The sequence below is a fragment of the Gouania willdenowi genome, chromosome 20 (genome assembly GCF_900634775.1).
Source record: "Gouania willdenowi chromosome 20, fGouWil2.1, whole genome shotgun sequence".
In the NCBI taxonomy this organism is placed as follows: domain Eukaryota; kingdom Metazoa; phylum Chordata; class Actinopteri; order Blenniiformes; family Gobiesocidae; genus Gouania; species Gouania willdenowi.
Genome location: NC_041063.1, coordinates 2,490,776 through 2,516,827, shown reverse-complemented (window position 1 = coordinate 2,516,827; position 26,052 = coordinate 2,490,776). Strand labels below are relative to the sequence as shown.

At 39.2% G+C, this 26,052-nt stretch overlaps 1 protein-coding gene across 3 annotated transcripts in view; it reads right to left on the bottom strand.

Annotated features, from left to right (window-relative positions):
- nrp1a (neuropilin 1a) overlaps positions 1–26,052 on the bottom strand; it is a 73,589-nt gene that overhangs the window by 15,050 nt on the left and 32,487 nt on the right. For all 3 annotated transcript variants that reach the window (XM_028434461.1, XM_028434463.1, XM_028434462.1), the window contains 5 exons: positions 21,541–21,768; positions 19,167–19,322; positions 14,833–14,999; positions 5,583–5,738; positions 2,850–2,994 (listed from right to left, as the gene is read on the bottom strand). In XM_028434461.1, coding sequence (XP_028290262.1) covers positions 2,850–2,994; positions 5,583–5,738; positions 14,833–14,999; positions 19,167–19,322; positions 21,541–21,768 — 852 coding nt within the window. The remainder of the gene's footprint in view (positions 1–2,849; positions 2,995–5,582; positions 5,739–14,832; positions 15,000–19,166; positions 19,323–21,540; positions 21,769–26,052) is intronic.

Genomic DNA, 26,052 nt, shown 5'->3' with positions numbered 1-26,052 from the left:
ATACACAAAATAAATCCAAAAACACAAGTACTCAATAAAAAAAATAAAACCCTTTGTTATTACTGTATTAATGCTCAGATTGTTCATTATTCTAAATGCTGACATGAATGTTGAAATTGTGGCTATCGGATCAGACAATCATATGTTTTGTGGCCCCCGCTGTGACAGAAGTTACCCATCACTGCAATAAGACATTGGATAGTGGATATACAGTTGTTTTACAAGCTTTGCAAATGACCTCATTTAATAACGTACGTTCTGTTTTTGTCTTCTTTTGTCATAGATGATCACAGCATTAAATAAAAGGTCAAATTCTAGTTGTTCACTAGTATCCCTACACATTGTTAAAAAGCAGGTAAAAGATGCACAGATGGCCTGTTTTACAATCTTTGTTAGGTTTAAATATGCTTTAGTGTAACTATCCCCCAACACTAAATCCAGCTCCCACTGAGGAAAAAGCCTCATTATTGTATCTACTTTGTCTTCATGAAACAAAGTGTGCACTGTATCACTATAAGCTTCAATACCTTTCCTGCACCCTGGATAAGTGAGCACAAGACTCTAGAGAACAAGGCCTTATTCAGAGTTCTTGGTTATCCAAAAGAAGCTCCTTGACATTATTGTTAGATGAATATTTGGTTGCACAGAAAAACAAAACAAAGCATCCTCGTCAGCATTGGATGCTTTGTTATATTGATATATTTGTTATATAGATATTGTATCCAGCAGCTTTAAATTTTTTATTTTTTTTTCTATCAGATAAAGACATAGTGTTGGCCTCATAGATCAATAAATCAATAATCATTTGCTGGAAATGCTCATGCTCTTGATTTTCTAAAAATTCTGCCAAAGTGACCTCCCAACACATTTCTGGTGTTTTCACTGAAAGTTGATGCAAAACAGTGGCTGATGTTTATCTTTGGGTTTTCATAGAAAGATAGGAATCTGGAAAAAATTGAATAAGATACAACAGGGAACATCTGGAACTAGAACACAAATAGAATCAAGCTCTGTCCTCAATGTCTAGCAAAAAAACACAAGAAATCACAATAAGAATTCAGTAAAAACACTTCTATGCATCCGTCTAAGGACTGTCACTAAACCCAGTGTTTACAGTGGAGTTTAAAACAAACTTTCATGCACGAATGTCAACATTTACATCTGTTTTCGAGGAAATGATCTTTGAGGCATATGTACGGCAGTGGATTAGGAACAATTCTGATGGAGAAAATTATTTTGGCCAAATCTAGAATAAAGTCGAAATGTTGAGAGTAAAGTTTAAATATAATGTTTTGCTAATAAAGTCATATCTTCACAAGTTGACAAGAGCCAATTCACCATATGACAACAAACAGCTCATGGCCGTCTACAAAAGGCTGTGTATGGCATGAGTGCGTTAAACTATACTACAAAGTTGGATTTAATAACAAAGAGATTCTTTGTTTTTTTGCTCATAAACACAACGTTTAATAACTGTCTATCTGATTAAAAACGATTGTCTCTTCTTTTTTTTTTTAATTATATCTATTTGAGATTGATTGCTGGACTTTTTGAAAGTCTTTCTCGAATGAAAGGTTGGACTTTTTATTGAACTCAGTGGGAATTTTAGAGTTAGTATCAACTTCAGCTGCGATAACAGGAATGACAGAAATATAACAAACAACGGCACACCCAGCAAAACTCACTTGTGTGTGTGTTTGTGTGTGTATGTAATGTGTGTGCAGAGGTTTGGGTGGAGCGTCAGCGGTTCATCAAGGATATTCTTGCATACGGGTGGAGGATCTCTTAGTAATTAGTAGTTTTTCCTATCAGAAGGCAATGCACGCGACCAGCGAACAGCTTTCTTTGACCACATTGCGCCGCATTTTTTCCAAAGTAAAGATAGACCTAAGATAACATGAGGCTGATTTGATGAAGAATTCATCAGTGCTGAGGCAGCCAGGCCCTGGAGAGCCTCAGAGTGGAGCTGGCAGCGTCTTCAGAGCACCCCAGGGTGCTGACGTCATCACAGAGGCCTTGTGGTGACATCGGTCTTGTGATCTGTTTACGCTCTGCACGGCGGTCTGGTCGTGTGCCCCTAATACATGCCCCAGCTGTAACCCTGCAGTCCCCACTTTGCTCTGTGCTAATACATGCACATGTAATGCATCAGTGTAAAATATACACTCGCGTCCTTCATAAAGACTAGCTACAGCTAATCCCTGGCTTAATCCTGACCTAACATAGCTATAATAAGAACCCTCGTGTTCATTTTTTTTTTCATTCTGTCCTTGAAAACGATGCTGTATCTAAGCACTGAAGAACAAACACACAGGCTAATTAAAATTCAATAAGAATGTCTATGAAGCCTCAGAGTTGCACACAGATGTGCTAAACCATACAAAAGGAGCCGCACATTCACCACCACTTCTTAAAAAAAACATCAACAAAAAGGCAAAGATGAGAGGAGCAAAGCCAAAATTAAAGCTTTATACTCAAAAAGCAGATTGAAGGAAAATGTGGGGGCTGTAACCAAGCAGCAGGAGGGATGGGATCTTATAGAGCCCACCCTGTATGGTCTCACTGCCAGCCGGCTTTGTGCAGAAATAGGACATCTATACATAAATATCTAATCCTCCCTTTCACCTTCTTTTTTACTACGCAAAATCTTAGCCACAAAGGAAAAGGAGGAGATGTAAAAAACAAATCTAAATCAATTCTGCACAAGTCATCAATAAAACAGATTCATACAGATATTTTTCATTCTGAGTGTGATCCTAAAAACAATCCTTGCCATTTTCAAAGCAGCAGCTGTGAACAAACAATGATGAGATAAATATGCACATAAGAATCAGCAGGGAGCCACCAACCTGATATCTTACAGCCGTACACCTCAAAGCGCAACGCAATGCCTGTTTCCCAGGTAACGGGACGGATCCGGATGAAGCGCGTCAGCGTGGGTTTGGGCAGCATTGTCTTCGTAACATCTGCTGGGTTGGTGTTACCTTGGAAAACCTGTAAAAGAGGCACCATAGAAGTTGATTACCTGAGGTATATCAAGTGGAAATGTTCAACAAAAACTTCTAGTTGACGTTGGATTCATCAAAGTTTTTTCTAAAGTCATTATGGTCTCGAGTATGAGAAAAATATCAATGGAGATTTTCCTACTCCATAGTTCTTTGTATTTATACGTTTTTAAGAAAACACACGTCCATAAGAAGCCCTAAAGTTGCCTTTTTTCAACCTTGGGGTCGTGACCCCATGCGGGGTCATGGGGTCACCTGAGATTAAAATGGGGTCACCTGAAATGTCTAAAAATTTAAAATAAAAAAAATACAAATTAAAATGAAATAAAAATTGTAACACCACACACAATCTCAAACAACTATATTGCTATACTTTCTCTTCCTCAAATAAACATTTAGTTCAAATAAAATGCAGTATAAAAATATCTGAGCTGGTGCATCCTGGCTACTCTGAATTTTTATCACAGTATAACATCTGTCTCAAACTCAAGGCCTGGGGGCCGAATCTGGGCCTTAAGGACATCCAATTCGGCCCGCAGGACAACATAAAAATGACAGAGAAAACATAATTTATTGCGTAAATTACCAAATAATCTTGTTGTATTTTATTTTGATTAAACTCAACAATATTTTAGATTATATCACATGACATGAATGCAGTCATTTTTATTAGCTAATTGTGGGAAGAACTCTCAATATTTCTACAAATTCTGCAATTTCTCACAAACAATTCCACAGAATTATTCTACAACAATTGGTAACAAGTGAATTGAACTGATATTGAAAACTAGGGCACAATGATGTTGAAACTGTTCTGGTTCACCAACCTATAATCTGCAGCCAACTTGAGATCAAACGGGTCCGTATTAACTAAAATGAGTTTGACACCTCTGCAGTATAACAAACATGACCAAACACTAATTCTAGAGGAGAAAATGTCTCTTGGGTGGCCAGAAATTTACGATATAAAATTGGGGTCACAAACTGAAAAAGGTTGGGAACCAGTGCCCTAAAGTTTCAGTTTCGCCCTTGCACCTCATCTTGCACCACATGTTGCCGCTTCAAAAGGCCTGTGTCCTGTGACTATGAAACCTGAGTCAGGATGTGTTACACCAACACCACCAGATTGGCTCAAGATGCCCTCTTTGTGTCCTCTGTGTCCAGATTTGGTTGAGGTTTTTACGGCGGTGTCTTGTTCAAAGGTCACAGATGTCACTGTTCTCCCCTGGGGTCGGTTGACAGTTTACAAGCACCATACGAGGAGGCCGACTCGCAAGCCAAACAAAAGTGTGCACGGTCCGTCACAGTTCATTCTGGATAATTAAATCACAATGGTGACCGTATGACCTGCTGACCTCCCCAACTGAGTTGCCATGGGGCTGAGTGGAATTCAGTCAGCAGGCGGGGTCAGGATGGACAGATAACAGTCCAGGGTCCAAAATGTAGCCAGCTGACCCTATCTCAAACCTGATCCATGAGCAATACACGGCAACCACATCACCAAGGGACCCAGCCACCAAGTCAACCACTTTCTTAAATGTCACGCTGAGTCTCCTCTCAGCTTGCGAGCTGTAAAGTGGCTTTTTCCAGAGATACAGCGCTAAGATGCTAAGCTGCAGGCTCAGCATGTAGCAAATGGCGCTCCTTCGCACAAAAGCACTTTAGAGACCGGAAAAACACAGGCCAGGCTTACGACGGCACCTCTCAGCTGCCACTTTACTGAAAAGACCTTCCATTTTGGAGCGACACGCTAAAAGAATAAGACCTTGAGGTGATGGGACACAGTAGCACTAGATTCTTGTTTTCATGGTAATACTGTTGAAAAGTTTTCAGTGAATTTGGCTGTGTTCACATGACTTCTATCACACACAAGCCTGGTGAGGACTACCTACAGGGGAGCCTGGGTTAGCATCCAGATGGACACGACGGAGTCTGTCTGACAGGGTGATCTGCGATCGATGGTCGCAGCCTGTAAAGTTCTGGTCAAGCATGAATTTCCTCCTTTTCTTTTTTTCACCCCTTATAAACCTGGACCTCATGCACCTCTACCAGCTGCTCATACTTTGACGGCTTTGGATTACGTCAGGTCTAATCCCTTTTGATTTTTATTTTGTGATTTTTTATTTACTTATTTCTATAAATCCTAGATTTATTTTGAAACAACTTGACAGCTGCTTGTGATACAAGTTAGACTCCTGCACAATCCTAACTGTCATATCTTCTTTGCTGTATTACTGCTGCTGTTTTTACTGTAAATACCATCTACTTAGGCAGATGATTGGTACATTACCATCCTGACCAAAGTACATAATAGTATGTTGGGAGAAAAACCCAACTGCATGTGGCTGGGTATTTCCCTTTTTTTGGGGCTTAAAGGAAAGTTAAAGCGGACCATAATTTAAGTCAGCTGGATGCTCCATTGATATTCCTCATTCCGATTGCTGCACATGTGCATCAGTAAAGTTTTTTTTTTTTTACAGTCAGTGCTATGGAATTGCAAAGCTTAACTCTTTTTCCTCTTTGGAGTTTGGCTTAAAAAAACAAAATCAGAAGACCTAATTAAATATTGATGGCTACCTTCTGTTTGGAGCCTTCTTTCAAGGTGATCCAATCCTCTCCATTAGAGCTGACGTCTACCTTGTAGGACTTGACAAAGTAAATCCTCCGGGTTTCCTGCGATATCGCTCCTTGAATGCCAATGGCAGAAACGAACCTCAAGAATCCAAGATCCACCTTGAAAAAGAAACAAGAAAAAGTGTCACAATTCCTCATAAAATCATGTTGGATAATCTTGTTTTTAGGTCTAGTATATAGGTGCAAAATTGACCATGTTTTTACCATTTTAACAATTTTAACAATGATATCTTCTGATAAAGTGCTCTTAAAACAAAAATGAAAAATGTGTGACTTCAATACTGCATACCTTAAAAAGTTAAAGGTCACTTGTTCAAACTTTTCAGGATTTTTCAACAAAAAATCATATTTTTAGATACTTTCATAAAAAGTGTTTGAATTCATTAAAATACAGTGCACATTCTTAGTAATGGTGGATCTTCTATGTGGCTGTTGAAAGCCTGTCTTCCTTAAAGTGTTTTAGATTTGTCAGATTAACTGGAACAGATAGAACAATGTTATAACGCTCTTAGCCTGTTCACACGCATGAGTGACTTGAGTAGAAAAAGCCTTTTAATGCATTATCCCTATTAATAATAGACAAACAAGCTGGTGAAAAAAGGATGAAAATCACCTTTTGTCATTGTCTCATCAGGTGCTACCTAGAATTTAATAAAGTGTAATGAAATGATATTCCCATTAATAAAAGAGACACAGGTTGACAACCTAATTTCCTGGGATGGGAGACAAGAGCTTATTGGATAAATGTGAACGTTGAACTGAAACAGGATCCTCAGCCATATTATCAAACTAGTCCGAGAGCAAAAATAGATAAAGATTTAATAATAAAAATTCTGCATTTAGAATATGCAGGGCTTTATCATAAGCTTTAGTACATTACTGAAAGGTATTATACAGTATGTTCACTGGATGAGAGAGAAAGAGAGGGTCAAGGAGCCACGTGATGTCTCTGTGAATATATTTCTGCGAACATTGTCTGTTCACATATGACTATCATCATCACGGGAAGGAAGAACACACTGCTCTGTTTCCATGGCAGGTTTTTAAAACCATGTACGTACTGTTTATTCAGCTGCATGGATGATCTGAGTAGGAGAAGTGTTTAGGTGTTTAAATGTTATATGTCAGCCTACAGCATAAAACAAATGGGTTTGTTCTGACCACACTGGATAGTACTTAACCTCACAGACCATCCCATCATCCATTACAGAGACAACGAGTGGGTGCAGTGTGAAACTAGCTTTCAAAGAATTTAAAGCCCCTGGGTGTAAGAGCAGCATGCTTAATTTTAACAAGCGTTAACACCATTTTTGACAGGGTGAACTGACAGTAATGAGGAGTAATGGTATTGCGTGCAGACAATGCTAAAAAAGCGAGAAGCTGCTCGGGGATCAGGGGTGTTTGGTAGGACTGCTTTTCATGATTCTGACTGGAGACAAGGCCTTTGATGTTGACACCAGATGAACCGCGTCTCTGATGGATTGGAAACCAGGGCCTTGAGTAGATTACTGAGCTGGGCTAGGCTAAGATCGCTGGTATGTACATCTGCATGTGTGTAAGAGACAACAGTCATTTATGTAAGAACACATGAAGGTGCCCTATTCAAATATTTTAGAGAACAAAGCTATGTGCGATGGGATGACTGTGTTTAATTTGGTAGGTTTTTTATTGAATAAAATGAAACATTCTCAGCTTGTCCCAGTCAAAAGCGCATGCCAATGATTCAGCAAAAAGCGCCAAGCTAGCAACATCGTGTTTTATTTTTTTCATGTTGACTATAGAGAAAACTACAGTGGATGATTGACTTATTCACTACACAGCATTGTGTTTAATGTGTTTGTTTGTTAACATGCTAGTCAGTATACATCTAATTAATGTACGCTAATATTACTACTTAGCATTAGCAGCATTTTAAGCATATGTGGAATGTGCTGGTATGTCTCTTTGGAAGCTATCACAGAATGTCACATGATAGATAGATAGATAGATAGATAGATAGATAGATAGATAGATAGATAGATAGATAGATAGATAGATAGATAGATAGATAGATAGATAAATATCATAGTAGATTGAGACACACACAAAAATTCAAATTTCATGCAACGATGGCCGGAAACAAAACTAAAATGGAGTTGATGACGGAGGCAGATAAAAGCTAAAAATAATAAGGGGAAAGTGTATTTGGAGGTTTTCAGAGATGCCATGAAAACATTTGAAGGAGAGAATTTTTGTGTGTCTTCAGTAAATAAGTGTTCAGCAGACTAGATCAATTCCACTGTCTCGGTTTAATAACAGGCCTTGGGTAATGAGCAAAGCATGATTTATTAAGGCCTGCTTGTTAGAGGCAGAGCAGCGATACTATGCTAACAGACGGGGGTTGTGAAAGTCAGAAAGTCTGCCAAGTTGCTGGGATGGACGGTCCATTCAACCCCACGCTGCAGTGATGGCTGTGCAAACAAACAGGCCTGTATAATGATTACTAGTGAGGCTGCTTCTATAAGAGAAGGACACCATTAGCTGACCTAAGTACATAAAACATTAGCCAACATAAAAGAATCATGGAGTTTGCACTTGGCTAAATCTATCACTTTGAGATGATGAACTGTCATTTTGAGCTGAATCATGCTTAATGGCTAATGCAATCATGCAACAGAAAGGTTGGAAGTATGACTGTTAATCAGGCTTCTATTGGGTGACCTTTTTTTAGACTTTGCTGATCCAACAGAATGAAGCTAGATAATTACCATATTGTTACTACTCCTAAGAGTACATTTGGACTTGAGCCCACCCACCGCCAAATGACACTATACCCTCTGGGCATGCTTTAGCAGAGTACCGTAATTCACAAGAACACCCACTCACACCAGACTTAAGTCATAAACATGTCTGATAAGGTTAGAAATCTCCAGTGTACATCCCTTCCATGTAATAATGGTTGATATGTGGGTAAAAGTGTCCTTGTCCCACAGGAATTTCTGCATCAAAACATCTTGGACTTCTGTTGTGTGTTCTTCAACTTTCTCACGGAGGCAGATTGATGACACTAAATGTCTTTGCCTCACATCAGTCAACTCGTGCAGCTCCAGTTGTTTCACAAACCAATGAAACCAGACAGGCAGAAAAAGAATTATTAGTAATGCTCAGGCTTGTAGCATTAGCCAGTTTCAGCTTGGTGAGCATGCAATCAGATTGACATCCTTCGGAAATTGGGTTTAAATGATAGGACTGCCATGACTACAGTGTCCTTATGTGTTTTTATGAGTTCTGACAAAGCCACTGGCATTGGGTATAATCACCTTGTCAATCCGTTTCCTTGTGTATTGTCTTTGCGCTGTGAGACTCAGCTTGGCCCCAAGGCCACATGACTTGTATTTTAGGCTAAGGTCTGTTCAGTGTCTGTAAAACTTACCAAGAAGACGCATGGTTGGGAAAACTGAAGAGAAAGCAACATTTAGGAGCAACAAGATCTCTAAAGCTCTGTAATGTGCTGTGATGTTGCTCATAAATGCATTGTTAGAATTGCAGTTATCTGTTACTTAGGGGGAAAAACAGATTGTGCTACACAATGATGTCAAACAATAGCCTAGTCACAACTCTTTGAATATGTGCACTAACCACAGTTATACATTAGCTATTATCACAGTTTTTTAGTGTAGTTGTTCTTGAGCTATTTTTGATGACAGCATTAATTTTGGTTTGGTACCATTTAGCACTGGTAATACCATTTTTTGGTAATGATCATTGTCCCTGCTAGCTTAAATAGTTTTGTTGTTCCCAGGCTCTAAACAAAATGTAATTTCACATGTTATGTTCTTGTAGATGTAAAGCAAAGACGCTTAATGAAACCCTCTCATACAAGTCTGTTTCGTACCAAAAGGTGTTATCTTCAGTCTATCCCCCAAAACTCCAGACAAATGCAGCATGTACTGATGCTTTTACTGATAATGACTCAATTACAGTATTATTTAACTCTTGCAACTGATTCTTAATGTTGCTTAATTGTGCTGTAGGTACATTAGGATCATTACTATGGACAGTTTATAACGTTCTTTTGTACAGTCCGTACCTACAATGTTTTGAGTGAACATCTCAAGTACAGTATTATGATCAAAATCAAAGCCTGTTAATTCCTATTTTGGCCAATAGGTGGTGTTGCATCCACACAAGGACAGTAAAAACAAAAACACAGAGACAATGAAAAGAAATGACCTAAAACCTGATTTAAACTAATTATATTAAGCTAATTCGCCTCAAAACTGAGAGTAAACTTAAACACTACAATATCAAAAAAATAAATACAACTTCATTCCTTGAAAGTGCTATTAATGTTTCAGAAAAATAGTACAAGTGAAGACCTGTGAGCTCCACTTACGACCTTCCATTTATCATCACATTCACCCGATGCAATTAGTCTATTTTTAGCTGGATGACACCTCTCTGCTGACATTAAATTATGCATGTACTCTCATGCATCTGTTTCTCTGACTAAATAAGTTGAACAGGTGGGACGACAGCGATAATAAAACGAAAGCCTCTCTGCTGTGGTGTATATTGTGGGTGTGTTTCAGCTCGACTGTTGCACGATGAACGATTTCACTGGCAGCTGTTAGAGGAAGGAAAACAGACTCAGTCGAAGGGTTTGTGAATCATCCTTAAGATTCTGACTGCACGGTCATTTCCATTGTTACGACACACGCATGACTAACACGCTGAGTAATGATTATGAAGCCTAAAAACATGGATGGAAAACAAAAAAGAGGGCGACCTGAAGGTATGTCACGTCTAGAAGCCGCCTGATGATCTAATCTGAGGATATACAGCTGCACACCAATGTTTAGTGATGACAAACAACTTTACAGCTATAATGTGTTCTTCTGCTTTCTATTACATGCAAAATGACATTAATTATAGAAAAGTCTTTCCAGGAATTACTTTTGAATGGCTATTTTATTTCAACTTGTTTTATTCTAACGGTTGATTTCTAATCCTTTATTTTTGGCTACTGTAATGGGGTAGAGGTATATTTCATTTTTTTCCCCCAATGCAGCAATTGCCAGAATTCGTTGTTTCCATTTGTACCGCACACTGATGATCTCATCTGAGCCATGTGCCAGCCTCTGCTCCTAGGTGGACTTCATCATTTGCAAAGCTGCTGTTAATTACCACCCTCTATTATAATTACTCAGCACTCGACAGCGCAGAAAGCCCTGGAATGAGGACGGAAGTAGAGGAAGACAATAGTCCTGTGGGGAGGCCTTATTTTGGCAAATCACTAACCTGAGGTAATTGGAGAGCACTTTTACAAAAGTGGGAAAAGCGGTTATTGCAAATAAAGCTAGTTAAAAAGGTTTTTTACTGAAAGAAAGCAAAGCTAGAGGTGCTTCATGTTCGAAATTCAAACCTACATGTGACTTGGCCAGAAAAAGCACATATTCAGACAAGATTACAATATTTACTGTAAATGCTGGACATTACGACATATACAAACACCTTGTATGAATCAAAAAACATCAGAAACAGATTAAAACCATATGTTTCTTTTAGACTTGTTGTATTCTGGCAAAGATAGAGCTAGGAAATGGCAGCGAAATTCTAAACTCGGTTTAGATAATGAGCTCATTTATGAAGCTAAAATAAACTGCATGGGATGAATGGCAGTATATTACCATTATGAGATGCTCAATAAAGAAGCTTTCAGGTATCGACAGTTGGGTATTCTCCAACAGTGTAAATTATTCATGTTGTGTGTGTATGTGCACTCAATGGCGGCTGCCTGACAGAGGTTTTATTTTATTTATTTTTTGCTACACAATCAGTCTTTTATTGCTTCATTCAGAAGATGTGATGACCCAGGGTGGCCATGAAATCCATTCTTCAGCATTTGGAAAAAAAATACTATTTTGCTCCATAGTAGCTTCTTAGCATTTCTCCAAATCTCTGTGGAACCATTAGTCCAGTCCTTCGACACACTAAACCTTTCCTCTCACAGATGAATGTGTTGTAAAAATGGAAGCAGTTCCTGGCAAATGTTGTGTGGGTTCATAAAGGGAGGGACAGATCATTGATTGAAGAGTCTAAGAGTGTAAACACATTTTATTGCCACTGTGGAGCTTGGCTTTTGCGGCACTTTGTCCACACATTCACACCAATAGAACCAGGTGGATTCTTACTGAACTTAGAAGGTGTGTGTAAACCATGTTAACCCTTCCTGTAAAGGAGTAATATTAACAATGCCATTCTGTAGATTTTATAAGTTTCAAAGTGCTTCCAATGTAAAAATGTAAGTTTATTCTTGGCTAATGTCTTGGTATTAAGAGGTAATGGTGTAATTAGCAACGAGCAGTATGCTAAATACGTTATTTAATTTAAAGGTATTGTGGACGATGTTCAGAAAAGAAACGCCCTCTCCACTTTTTGAAAAAATTGCGCATGTGCAACACGCCAATGTGTGTGGGAGAGCGTGCAGCGTCCAGTCTTCCTCGTGGACAGTTCTATTTATAAGTTGGTGTGGACATCGGTCATACAAGCTCACTTACCAAAAGAACATTTGCACTTTTCCCACTATGTCAGACTCGCCACCAGTAAGTGAAAATCCATTTTCAAAGGACCCAGTGATCATCAATACATGATTGACAATTAGGAGGACCAATAGTTGTGATGATCCAAGTTAAACATTGTCCACAATACCTTTAATGTTGTGATTGTGTTTGAAAAATAAGAAGTAAAAAATTCATCAAAATAAGAAAATATGGGGTGATTAACCTACAGCCAAGCATGCTTATCTTTGGGTTTGGGCTTGAAAATATTTTATTGTTTTTCAAGTGGGCTTTGGCATTCATGATTTAGTATAGTAGTAGTTCACAACAAAACAGTATAAAAAATGGTATACATTTTGCCAGATCGCGTTTTGCATTGTTCCTATAGATATTTCTGAACATCTGTACCAAAAACTGGGCCAATATAACATCCGTAAAGCGTAGCACACTTTCTCACACTGTTTATTGCTCAACCTAAGAATGCATAACTTTCACACATATCAAAAACTTTAATGGTATAAAGGGAAGTATGGTCACTTCCTGTATTTATTGTAAATGAGTAAGAAGATTACAACAGTTCACACACTATTCCTGAAGATAGAGAAAACGTTAAGATTGTGAGGTGTGCCACCCTTAAATGTGAAGTGATTGACTCCATTTTGGGTACAGATGCTTACAATGTCAAAGTGAACAAGGCGAAAAGTGATCTGGCAAATTTTGGTAAAAAATGTCTTTGTGAACCACCCTAGGGTGGAGTGGGGCGACAGAAAAAAAAGGGGGAAATCTCTGAATTAGTGAATGTCTTCCCTGTATGGATACATCTTTAATATGCTTTAAATCGATGTAGTTCTAAAGATAGCAAAAGAAACGGTAAAATAAGAGATTGAGAAAAAAGATAGACATGTGGTTGGATTGTATTCTTCCTTTTCCATCCACTAACAAACTCCGTCAATGACATCCTTCCATCTCCTCGTATAACAAAGACCTGATTAATGACCTGATTCACCCAGCATTCAATGCTGTACCAAACCACACCAATCTAATTATCCAGGGAAGCCACAATGTTGCCCTCATCGTTTCCATGCATCTGAAAGAAGCCGCATTAAAATGAAAGACAAATCTGGATTATTTTTGTCATCGGAGAAGAAAATCAGAGCCCATGAAAAAAAAAAAATCCAGAAATTGGGGCCGCCTGCCTGTCATGAATAATTGAACCGTCGGGCCTGAAACTGTGGTGAGGATTATAATGAAATAAATAATGAATTGATTACTATGTGCTCGACTGCACACTGAGATGATTTGTTCGTGCTTTGAGGGTTCCCGAGCTTGTTGCAACACCACAAGCAAGCTTAATGAAAGAGGAATGAAGATTTCTACTCTTTTAATGCCACTTGTGGTAATTGGACTCCTGCTCTAAGTGCTCAGCACAAGTGCATCACACTACTGGCACAACATCACTTACAAGGCTCCAAAAAGCTTGGAAATGAAAAAATATGAAGAGTTTTATCAGTGTTTTAATGTATTTTATATTAGGAAGGCACCATGATGACAAATTATACACCTCATATTCTGGTTTTTAGAGCAACATCTAGTTATTTATATGATTATTATTATTACAGGGAGTCACAAGGTTGTTTTTGCACAAAATAGACAGAATAGACAGTTTTCTATGACAGTCCAAAGGGAGGCAACGTTTCTTTCTGATCTACTCAACCACATGCTGGGCTCCTCCAGAAAGGAAAATGCAGACTTCACCTGACAAACTCTAGAAGTTTCAGCATAAACCCAAACGAGTAAAGGGGAGCCCGTGTCTAAACTCGCACACTGATTAAATCATTCTGAATGAGCAACAGGGGCCTCGGGCCAGGACAATATTTTCATTGCAATAATAAAGGAAACGCTTGCTTATAGCCCTCCCCAAGCAAATATTTGGCTTCAGGTCAGCCTTATTATTCATCCCCAGGGGAATATGCAGATGCCAAACTTTTCAGCAGTAGAGCAAAAGATTTGGAAAAAAAGGAAAGAAAATATGACGGGCATTTACAAAGCCGTGAGGATTTAAGCTAATAAATCAAAGAAGCTCTGAGTAAATCTAGGGAGTGCTAAGATGGGCGCGCCACGAGGGGGGTTTGTGCTGTGTGTGTGGACTGAGGATATGTGACTTATCAATGTCTAGAGAAGGAAGATCTAAATCCTTAATCTTCCCACATAAAGTTCCCTCGGTGGGTGATGATCGTTTTGTGCAGATAAGCCGGCAGACGGAAAAATATGACAGGGCCTGTTAGTGTGTGTGTGTGTGTGTGTGTGTGTGTGAGGCTAGGCAGGATGCCTGGAATTAAATCCCAGCATCCCCTGGGGGTAATATTCTGTTATCAGGGAAAGGGAAAGTTATCAGGTAGAGCAGATAGAATTAAGAGATGCAGACAGAGACAGAGAGAAACTGGTAATTTTTGGGAGGCTTGTATTCAATGACTATCTTGGTTGTTGTGAAGAAACTCACTAACTGTTGAAGCTATGCTTAGGCAGGCATTCGTCACCTCAGACTGTGACTCAAACCGCAGACACAGTTGATGGTCTGATGTGTTGTTTACCGTCCTCTCAGAGGCTAAACATTACAGGTGAGACAGCAATCATCTTTGACGTGATGATCTTACCTGTATCCACTCCTTGTTGGAGTCTTCTGCCGGCGTCCAGGCGTTTTCGTAGTAGTTGAGTCTGGAGCGCTCTGGGGACCAGCTAGGGTTGTACTGGGATGAAGCCATGATTTGGTCTGATGTTATCTCTCCTGATTCCATTCCCAGTGGGTCACTGCAGTCAAAGTCTGACAGAGCAAGCAGGGCGGGATGAAAGGGAAGATAGATTTAGTTGAATTCTGAGCAGGCACAGTGTTACCAGCACATGCTCTTATTGTGTTCTCCAGAATTAGTGTCCATTCACTGGGGACGCAGTGCAATGCCAACGCCTCTAAACACTGCTCGCTGCAAAAGAACAGTACATCAGTGACGCCTCACGAAATCCTCTCACTTTCTCTCTTTGTCCAGATTCTAATGGAAGCAGGGATGAAGTGTTCCACATTACCGCATAAAAATGTCCTCATAAAGCATTCAAACACAGGCTAAATTTACACCAATGGGTTAGGTGTTGGAGAGGCTTTCACTCCTGTTATTTATTCTACTGACTGAATGCAATCCTCTGTAGGTAGTTTATCTTTTTTGAAAACAGAAACTATGTTTCCTTTCTCAGTCTCTCAGGGGGAGTTTAGTGTGCGTGTTTGGAGGATATACATTCCGTCCAATAGTCAATCCGGGGGTGGCTATCCTTGTTTATGTTGACATGGAGCAGCCGTTTGAGGAATCTGCAGGGTTCGCTTCTATGTCGCCTTCTTTGACCCCTGGGTCAGACAATGAAGCATTTGACCTTTACTCATTTTGTCACCAGAAACTACACAGGTATGTGAAGCTTTGTGTGAACACTTTCACTCTGACAACTGATTATTTTCATCACAACTAAAGACATTATTCAAAATGTAAGTAAAAAAATAAAAAATAGCAGCTTTATGTTGCTTTTCATTTGGAGCCCTATCTGCATGAGCACTAACACAGATGGTTTCCCCATCTGCTACACTGCCAACACACCTAAGTCAGTGTGTCAGTGCTGCTGTACACGTGCAGGTTTGTCTGCTTCCCTACGTTGGGATACACACATACGGAGTTTCTAAATCTGAACAGATTTTTCATCAGAGTCAACACATGAAGATAAACAATCAAATGAGAGGAAACAACGTTATTTAATGCTGCAAGCGACGCAACTTGGGATTTCCTGACCTCCTACTTGAAAAAGGGACTTTGGAACACCAGCTGAAGTCAGAGCTCCTACTCAGTAAAGTGTGAAGGAAAATAAAACTAATACCATAGCATTCACCCATGTTTGAGATATTTCAACGTGCTGCTGCTCAACTCAGTTGAGTTTCCTTGATCGCAGCATTACGTGTTTCTCAGTCAGCTCGATTCTTGATTGCTACATTGCGTTCCACGTCACAAATCACGGGGTGATGAGTCTGGAGTCGTCTGCTTTCCCCCCCCCCACACACAAGGAGTTTTAGTCATAAATATTGAACAAGTTTAATCTTTACGATTGTTGGCCCATTTCAGAGCTGATTATCGGGACAAAGTCACTCCTAATTGGGAATGAGTATTGGCAAGGATGTTGCAATACAATACGCATCACGATACTTGGGTCATGATACAATAATATCACAATATCACGATATATTGCAATATTCTACCCAGTCAAAATTAAACATAGAGATGAAAAATTAAGTAAGTATATGTTCATCAGAAGATATTGATCATTCAGAGGACAAATTGAGTCAGAACTATTTGCTTCAAAACATCCAATTTATTATTATTATTATTATTATTATTATTATTATTATTATTATTATTATTATTATTATTATTATTATATACACGGCACCATCGAGTGGAGGTGCAGAAGTGGCACAATTTTCAAGGTTTTTCTGTAGGAACAGGATCTGGTCAACATGTCCAGTAGTTAGGAAGCTCTGCTGAGAAGTGACAATGTCTCCAGTGGTAGAAAACACACGTCCATGAAAATGTGAAAAATACAATAGGAAAAATATTGATTAAATATCAGATTTAAAATAAAAAAATCGCAATATACCGTGAAATCATTTTTTTTTAACACACCTCAGAACAAAGGATTATCTTATTGGATAATCTAAGAAAACAGAAGGTAATCTGGCGTCTGCCGTCCTTCGTCGAGAATGTGGAAAATCGGAACAATGTGTATAAAAAACAGTCTCTTCTGCACTCATTGTCAGCTGCCTCAGAGCAGGACTTATCAGACGTTTGTACGCAGACCAACATTGTAACGATTACTGACCCATCAAGCATCACAAAGGGGCGACTGTTGCTGCCAAAACATATCTGATCATGTGGACAAGACGAGTTCTCACCTGAGGTGAATGGGGGAGTGAGAACGGGAGACACTGAGTAAAAGACCTCCTTTCATCACCTTATCAGGTCTCATCTGCAGATTTTTCAGAGAGCGCAGTATTCCCGGCTGTGTATTATGCATAAGGGGATTATGAACGATTCAAGTGGTAGAAGCCTGGAAAAGCAAAGGCTGAGTTGGTGATGTAAGACTGAGAAACTGAGTTCTGAAAGTCAGTGTTTACTGATCCCAGGTCAGATAGTTCTTGATGCTTCTTAATGGTTGATGTGTAGAAGTTGATTTATGTAATCTGATTTTAGAATAAACTACATCATTGCTTACTGCAGCAGGATTGTTCAACCAAATTTGTGAGACAATGTGAAGACTTCTGTATGGAGACCTAGTTTCTTATTCCCTCCTCTGGCAAAGCCTAAATCCTTTTCTAAAGATGATGAGTAGGATTGATGAATGTCGTCGATTGTCAGCAAAATGTGTGTGTGTGTGTGTGTGTAGGTGTGTGTGTGTGTGTGGGAGTCTGTGTGGGGTGGCCCAGCTGGTGGACAGATTTATGACTTCTACCAGGGCTCGTCTTCCTTAATGAAATGTTTAGATGGAGCATTTTGCAAAATGGGGTCAGGAAGGGTCAAGCCCTGTGACAACGCTGCTGCATGTAAAAGCCCTCGGGGTGCGTGTTGGAAGTGTCTGTTTCTGAGCTGTTTCTGCAGGGGACGGAGCATTTCGGAGCCTGTCTGGGGCCAGTGTGTGTAAATGTATGCATCGTAAACCATGGGAGGCAGACCATGGAACTTATCACCCAAACAAAAAAGCAGGAGGTGTTTATTTAATAACTTTAATGCTTTGTTTTAACAAGGGAGACTTCCTCATAAAAGGATGACATCTGTATTTCACCTGAAGTTATATGCTAATAAAGTATAGTTTGTATCCCAATAGTAGGTTTATCGACTATAACTTTTCAATCTGAATAATTCCATTATCTTTCTAAAGTGTAATTTTCAACATTCTTGTTCCAGTATTTTTCCAGTATTTTAAAGCTGCACTCGACACAATTTAAAAAAATAATTGGATAAAGGTATGTACGTCTCACAGTTTTCACAGAGTAAAAGTGATGGCAAAGCAATGGTGAATGTTTATTTTGGGGTTTACACAGAAAGATCTCAATCGGCCAAAATTTAATGTCTTCCAAATTGAGCAAATATTATATATATATGTATATATACAGTATACACCGAGATCAAACTAGAACTAAAATGGTGTCAATTGAATCACTGTCCTCTTTGTTGGCATAGAAACACAAAAAAATCACGGAAAGAATAAAGAAGAAAAAACACTTCTATGCTTTGTCTACGGGACTCAACATCCCACAATGCATTGCACAAAACATTTCTGAAATTATCTTTGAATTATTGATCAATGAGACCTACACATCAGCTTTATCTGATAATATAACATCTTTAATTTACATTAAAAGAAAGTAAGAAAGGGGGGGATTCTTTCTTCTAACATACAAGTTAAACAAGTACCAGCCATAAACTCCTGGTGTAATGTAGTATACAGAGTCTCCCATATGTGTGTGTGACATATAAAATGTTACAGGTTTTTATCAGAACCAGTATTGCCACCAGCCATTTGAGCTTCAAAACCTCCTTAAAAAATAAAAAGAGTTAAAAACGAGGGATCCTCTTAAATTGTATCCTTATGAATGAATGAATGATCTTGAGAAACTTCAGCTTGATACAATCATAGCATTATCTATTCAATGCTCTCAAAAGACGGCTTGGAGACACTGAGGCCTGCTAAATTATCCAAGACCAACGATCCCGAGAGACTTATCCACAGAGCATTAATGATGGAGTCTCTATGAATGTCATTTTTAATTTACAACAAAGTAAAGGCACTTCCCTTTGTTCACCATTCTAATGACATTGCACTGCTTTGACCTCTCAGAAGGTTTTCCACTTTCACAACTCATATTAGAATATGCTGTTGTGGTTATTTTTGAAAACTTGCTCACCTTCTGGAACAGTTCTCTCAATGACAGTGAAGTTTGCTGAAAAGCCTTCCTTGGCGATGGCGCTGTCGGTGTTGATTGTCAGAGCCAGGATTCCTGTGTAGGAGATGAGCCTGCCGGGCGTGTTCTGTCCACAGTACCTTCCAATATACGGGCCGACTAGAAGGAGAAAGAAGTGCAAATATTGTTTCCCAGGTTAGACTTGGGTTAACTCAATATTTGTTTGTTTGCCAGAGCCATGTCACACATGTGTTTAACAACCAACCTTCCCCACCCCCTGTGAAGGTGTGAAAAGTAATGTGTCAGTGAGGTATGGCATTTATTTCACTCCCCGACCCGATGCGTGAGAAAGGACTCCCAACATTCCACGCCTGCCTGCCTGTCGGACACAAAAAGAACAAAGCGGAAGAGGGACCTGCGGTGTGGGGTGGGTCACGCTCTGTGTCTATTTGCTGGCTGTAAATTCCTCTAACCTCCTGTAACCAGGCCTCATTTTGTCTGACTAGAAGAGGACACTGTCACGATCCGGTGAGTTCGATGAAAGAGAACATAACGATTAAAGACAATTGGGCAGCGTTATAAGAAAGCTTCAAATGGACACGTTTGATTGAGCAGACTGACGGGTGGGGGAGTGTAAAGAACAAGCCAAGAATAGAGGGTGGAGGAACATAAGGGGGAGACAGAGAGGCACGAAACGAGATGGTAACATGGGAAGGAACCGCAGACTGAAACGACCTTGGCCCTCACGTCTTTAATGTGTGCTGTGATCCATTCACTTTTGGTGAGTGTGTGTTTCTGGTGCTTCATGGCGGGACCTGTAGCTTATCTGTGATTAGTAACGCTGTGATCAGCGGCGAGTGACAGTCTTGCCTCCCTGTGGCTTCTGTCATCCAAAACTGCCACTTCCAGCCCAGTTCTCATATGAAAGATAAAGAAAGGGCCGGCTGGGCGGTTATTGTGGGCCAGCGGTGTGACGGCTCAGATTAATCTTCATGAACCTTCTTGGTGCATGGACTTCTGGGAAATCTATGCACGCTTTCAAGCTGTGACAAGGCATTGTCTTATTTTAAAAAGGACAATTCCATGATTTTCTGCATTAAAATTCTGCTTGCTTCCCTGAGGACAGGAGGACAAATGAGGCGAACTTCTTCTACCATGTCTGTTCAGTGAGGTGTTGGGAAATCTGCTCCCTCGTGGTTTCATAGGTGCCATGCTTTCTCCAAGCCAACCTTCTGATCCTAATGCACTATAGATTCACTGCAGCAATAGAAATGTACAGCTTGTGTATTATTTTTTAATCTTACCTATGTATTCTAGTCATAAGAATAACTTATTTTAGGTATTTTTGGCATGTCTAAACTTAACATTCTTCTTCTCCATTCTCCTTATTTCACACTAATACTGAAAAATAATCATGTCACAACTTAAAAAATTATATATACATATATACAATTAAAAGCGGTAGAAATAAGGTGTAGAATGAAAATGTTGATCCTCAAAGTTAATGTCTTCAGAGATGTGAGCTCAGGGAGTTTTTAACCTTAAGACATGAAGATTTACACTTCAGCCTTATCATAGGAGCACAGAATACTGATGTGCTGCAGGTTCAACGCAACCAGATAAAAATTATTTTAATTGGTGGGTAAGAAAAGCTTTCATCTCCTTTGCACGGGGGTTAGAAATAGCCAGGAGAAAAATTGAAAACTTCAACAGTTTTTTTTTGCCTGCTGAGTTCACTTCAAAGCCTCGTCTTAGGCCATGAAGGCGGCTTTGAACACAGCACACCTTCCCCTCTCTCTGCTACTCCCCTGCTGAATTTTTAGATCTATGATTGACAAAATGCAATGTTGAGCTAACATTTGTGTGATTAATTTCTCTGTGTTCATAAAGACTCAGTCAGAGTCTGTATGTGGTTTTCAAGGTGTGATCGAACTATCTACTTCTTAAGATTACGGGATTAAAAGAACACTTGAACAAAATCCTAAACCCTTATTAGAAATGTGGACAACATCTCAGTTTTAAATTTTACCTGCACCAAGGAGTGTTTATTTCTTTGATTGCTGTTTTTTTTTTTGTTGTTTTACAAAATTTTAGGTATGTCTGCTTGATTCGGGTTGTGTATTTCATTGCGTTTTTTCAAAAAAATGGGGTGTGGCCATACATTTGAACCTACTGTATCATATCAATGGGGAATAATACCCTAAAACCCAACCATTTACATTATTTATAATAAAATGCTTATTGCGTTATGAAAGTAGGGTTGGGAGTTTGTCAGATGGGATTCTGACTGTTTCAATTTTGTTTATTGGGATTTTGTCCTTCAAGATTTTGTCCTGTCTCTGATGACAGCTAGTGTCAGTCTCTAGCTGTTTCTTACCTCCAGGAAAGCCGTCCCAGATCTCCAGTCGATCATACCGACAGAACACTCCAGTGGGAGGCGTTGGATCGGGTTCTAGCTCAAAGCTCTCAAACTCCAAGATGATTTCAGACATCTTCGGGGCAAATATCATAAACGTGCAGTCCAAGTTGTTGGGATATTTCTCTGGGAAGCCAGGTGATTTTATGACACCACTGTTGGATGAAAAGTTCCTGGAGCATTCGGGTCCTGGAAGAAAGAAAAGGCGACAAAATAAGAAAATGTTGATGATAACATATGGTGGTGAAGCAATGTAAATATGTAAGTTTTCTATTTTTATTGTTTTTATAGGGTGGACATGCCTGTCAGCTGCTCACTGAAGCCTTATATCAGTGACCACCTTCACAGCTGCTCTACAAAATAAAGGTTACATCTGGATCTCTTGACTGCAGTCACTGCTTTACATCTGAAACTCCTGATAATTCTGGAACGTGAAAGGACTCAATCACTAGACTTTGAGAACCATGAATAACCAGCTTGATGCATGCTACAAAAACCATTACACAAACACACGCACGCCCTCATCACAACATGATTATGTGACATACAAGAGCTGCTTGAGCCAAATTATGGAATGAGGGGAATGACTACGCATAGATCAACGCACACATGCAAACTTAAGCACACAATTTGACAAGAAGGAAAATCTAAATATTTATGCACAGCGCCCCAGAAAGCTGCCTCTCAGCTGATGAGAGGCTTTAACTCATTTCCCATGCAAGGTACTTGCTAGGCAGAGCATCACGAGCACAAAATTATGATTTAGATGATTGACGAGGAATAGAAAAGATGCTTCAACTGCAGAGAGGTTTGCAGGCCCTGCTTTAAACAGCTTGTTTAACGGCGCAGAATGAGAACTACTGTCATTGAGGGAAATTATTTTACAGTCATTACAGACCGAAATGTTCTGAGGATAACATTATTTTAATGCTAGTCTGACTGCTAGCTTGGGTGCTGATGGGGTAGTTATCGCTAGAAAGAGCCTCCATGGTACAGTAAACGAGAGTGGCTCCATTGACTGTCAATCATCATGCTACCCCCCCAATTTAAGACCATCGGGCCCATTTGAGCCTGTCCCCAAGATGAGTGAGTAAAAGGAAGGAGAACAACCTCAAATTTCTTTCTATTCAAACTGAATGCCACAGTGAGCAAGTGCTTTAACTCAAAAGAGAGTTGACATTTAGCACAGCAGCTACTGTGGCTCTCAGGAACAGCGGGTACCAATAATTCTACGGCTTCCCTGTGTTTTTGCCTCTGAAAATGTGGAAATTCTGCAGCGAGAGCTTTCCCTGGAATTAAGAAGTTGCGGGATGTTGCTTTTTCACTTCACCACTTTTAAGGGAAAAATGTCAGACAGTTTAAGGAAATACATATACTTAATAAAAACTATGGATGCAAGCCACTTTTAAGGAAAGAAAAAAGGGTGTTTTGCCTGAGTGCTTTCACTAGCAGATTCATGTCAGTGTGTGGGGAATTTTGAATAGATTTTGGCTTGGAGCTCTACTTCATCCAGTTCACTAGCTTCCACCGTGACCCTTAACTCAGCTCAGCAGTTGACCAGAACAGATTCGATATTTGGACATGACTCATACTGAAAACCTATCAAAATCAATGCATCAGACAAGTCCCCAAAATAGTAGACTGGGCGCTTTTTCAATGCCATTATAGTCTCTACATTCATGGTCCATCATTACCTCCGCCAACAAGGAAATACTTGAATGTTTTATGATTGCAGGATTACATCAAAAATGACTTTACGGATTTTTACAAAGTTTTAACCAAATAGGACCTTATGTCATTTTTTTAGCTGTTTCATCATTGGCAGAATTTCAAAAATTACACTTCGGTTTGTAATTGACTGATCTTTATGAAATTTGACTCAGTTATGTTTCATCAATTACACCATCAACTTTCATCGGTGCCCATACATTTGGACCTACTATATTATAACTATGTGATTAGTTGCATAGCCGAAAGCTCTATGTATAACAGAATAATACATTTCATTTGTAACTAACTGCAGAGAAAATGTAAAAAGAGTCTTTTGTGACAAAAAACCTTCTAAATACTACCTGTTTAACTCTATATTCCACTGAAATTCTGTCTTTTTGCCTAATGTATGATAAGATAAGATAAGCAGGTAAATCAAATTAAAAATTAAAACAGCATAATAAAAAAACAGAAGATATATACACATAAGGGCCTGTACACAGTACAGAGAGATGGAAAGATTAAAGAAAGGACATTGTCTAATTATAAAAAAAACTGAATATATAAACAGAATATATACATATACAGTAAACTAGATAAGATGGAGAAGGGCACCAGCAGAACGCCACAACCTTGAGTGCAGGATGAAACGGATGGATGAATGAATGAAAGGATGAATGGTTCATGTGGTTTTCTAACAAAAGAATTCGCTTTCCAATAAACTTTTCACATTGAACTTTGATAGTGAAATAAACAACAGTACAGACTGTCCAACCATCAAACCAGAATCTAGCATATAATCTTGGCAATTTTTGGGTTGACCTTTTATATAATGAAATGCTGTGCTACGGTGGACCTCTAACTAATGCACGTCATGTGTTTTACCCAAAGGGCATAACAGATAAAACCATTTCTTAGTATTAGTTTTGTGAACTTTATACGGCTCGAATACTCAACCTTGTTATGTGTTTATACATTTATTTTCTATGGAGCGTTATATCTGAATAAATGTAAGGAGAGCCTCAACCAAGGACAGACTTTCTTATTCTATGTTTTTATGTGCCTACGTACTATGACGTTTGAAGGCCATTGGTGCAGAACTAATGTTGAGGAAGAAGGAATGGTTAGATCATCATCTGCCAGATCTTTTGTCATCTCACACCATCACATGGGAGATTCCCCCCTCACCTCCGAGTACTTTCCCCATCTCGCAATGCTTTCTGCTGATGGCTGTGTCCAAAGCATTCATAGAGTAGTCACGCATCTCTGAGGCATGCAAGAGTGCGTGTATGGATCTGTGTTAACACGGAGCTTTAGGAAGCACTGTTAGCTGAGTTTACACTATCACGCCATTGTTCATTATTATATTTATCACATTTGTGCAAGTATTCAAAGCAGTTCATATATGTGTTCATCTAACAAAGCTTCATTTAAGGCAAAGAATAGTAGATGGAAGCTCAACACAAGATTAATCATCTACATTTAAACCAAACTCTCAGGTATTTTACAGCCAGCTGTTGGAAAGGCCTTTACCTCTCATATTCATAGAGTTTCTCCTCTCAATGGGTGGAGTAAACAAACGGCTCAGACAGTGATTACAATTAGTTTAACAGGGCCAGTTGTAGCCTGCAGAATCATCTTTGATGGGAATTTGATTTCAATATTTTGGAAAGCAAGAGATTTATGATGAATCATAAATAAACAGTTTCAACATTATGGGAGGGTTGTGTGTTTGATCTTCGTCTCCCCAATGACTTGTTTTTCCATGTCTAGATTAGAGTGCTGAAAGCACACCAGAGACTGGGTGTTAAATATAATACCAACATTGCATCATGAAACATGACAGCCTCTCATTTATTTTTATTTTGAAAATATTCTCTCTTTCGTCTCTGTCGTACATTTTCCATTCGTCATCCAGTAATCACTATTTTTCTCATGGGTTGGGGTTATTGGGGGTCGTGTTTGCAGCAGTTAAAGGTGTTATTTTTGGGGCGGTAAGTAAATCCAGCCTGTTTTTATTCCACAGTGCTTTCTAGACCCTTTCACCTTTATAACTGATGTTAATGTTCTTCACACCATCCCCTCCCTTTACCTCCATCTTCTCCTCACACCATTCTGACAGAAGGGTTAATTGCTGGTGGAAAATCAACTCTTTCAACAGTAAATCAGACATTAACCTGAGGCCTGTAAGGTGTCCCACTTCAGAACAGATGGAAAAGCAGGTTTAAAGGTTTCAATTCACGTAGCCCTTCTACTGTGAATGCTGACACTGTATTTAACATGTGCTATGTTGATGTCACCCTATTGTCACAGTATTTTCTCACAAACTTTAACTATAAGAAGCTGTGGAGAAATGTACTTGATTAAATTATTGCTATCACCAACCTTTATATACAGTAGCTACTGTATGATAAACAGGATAAAAGGAGTTAGGGAGGACATTAAAAAGAAGGGCGATAGTAAAGCCATTCTGGTCGTGCTGTTGGTAAAATGTGTCGCTACTGTTGTGCAGACGAGTGGAATCTACTGATGCAAAGCGAAAATATTATAGAGGGGAAACATCCTACCTTTCAGACACAACGTGTTCTTACAAGTGTGACAGAGCTATGTGTTGGAATCAAGCAGTTTAAAGGGGACATATCATGCTAAATCCACTTTTTTATGGATTTTATGGATGCATTTTGTTGTATATTTAGAGTGCTTAGAAGTACAGAAAAGTTCAAATTAGACTCTTCAGGTGCTCCGTTGATATCTTTATTTTCT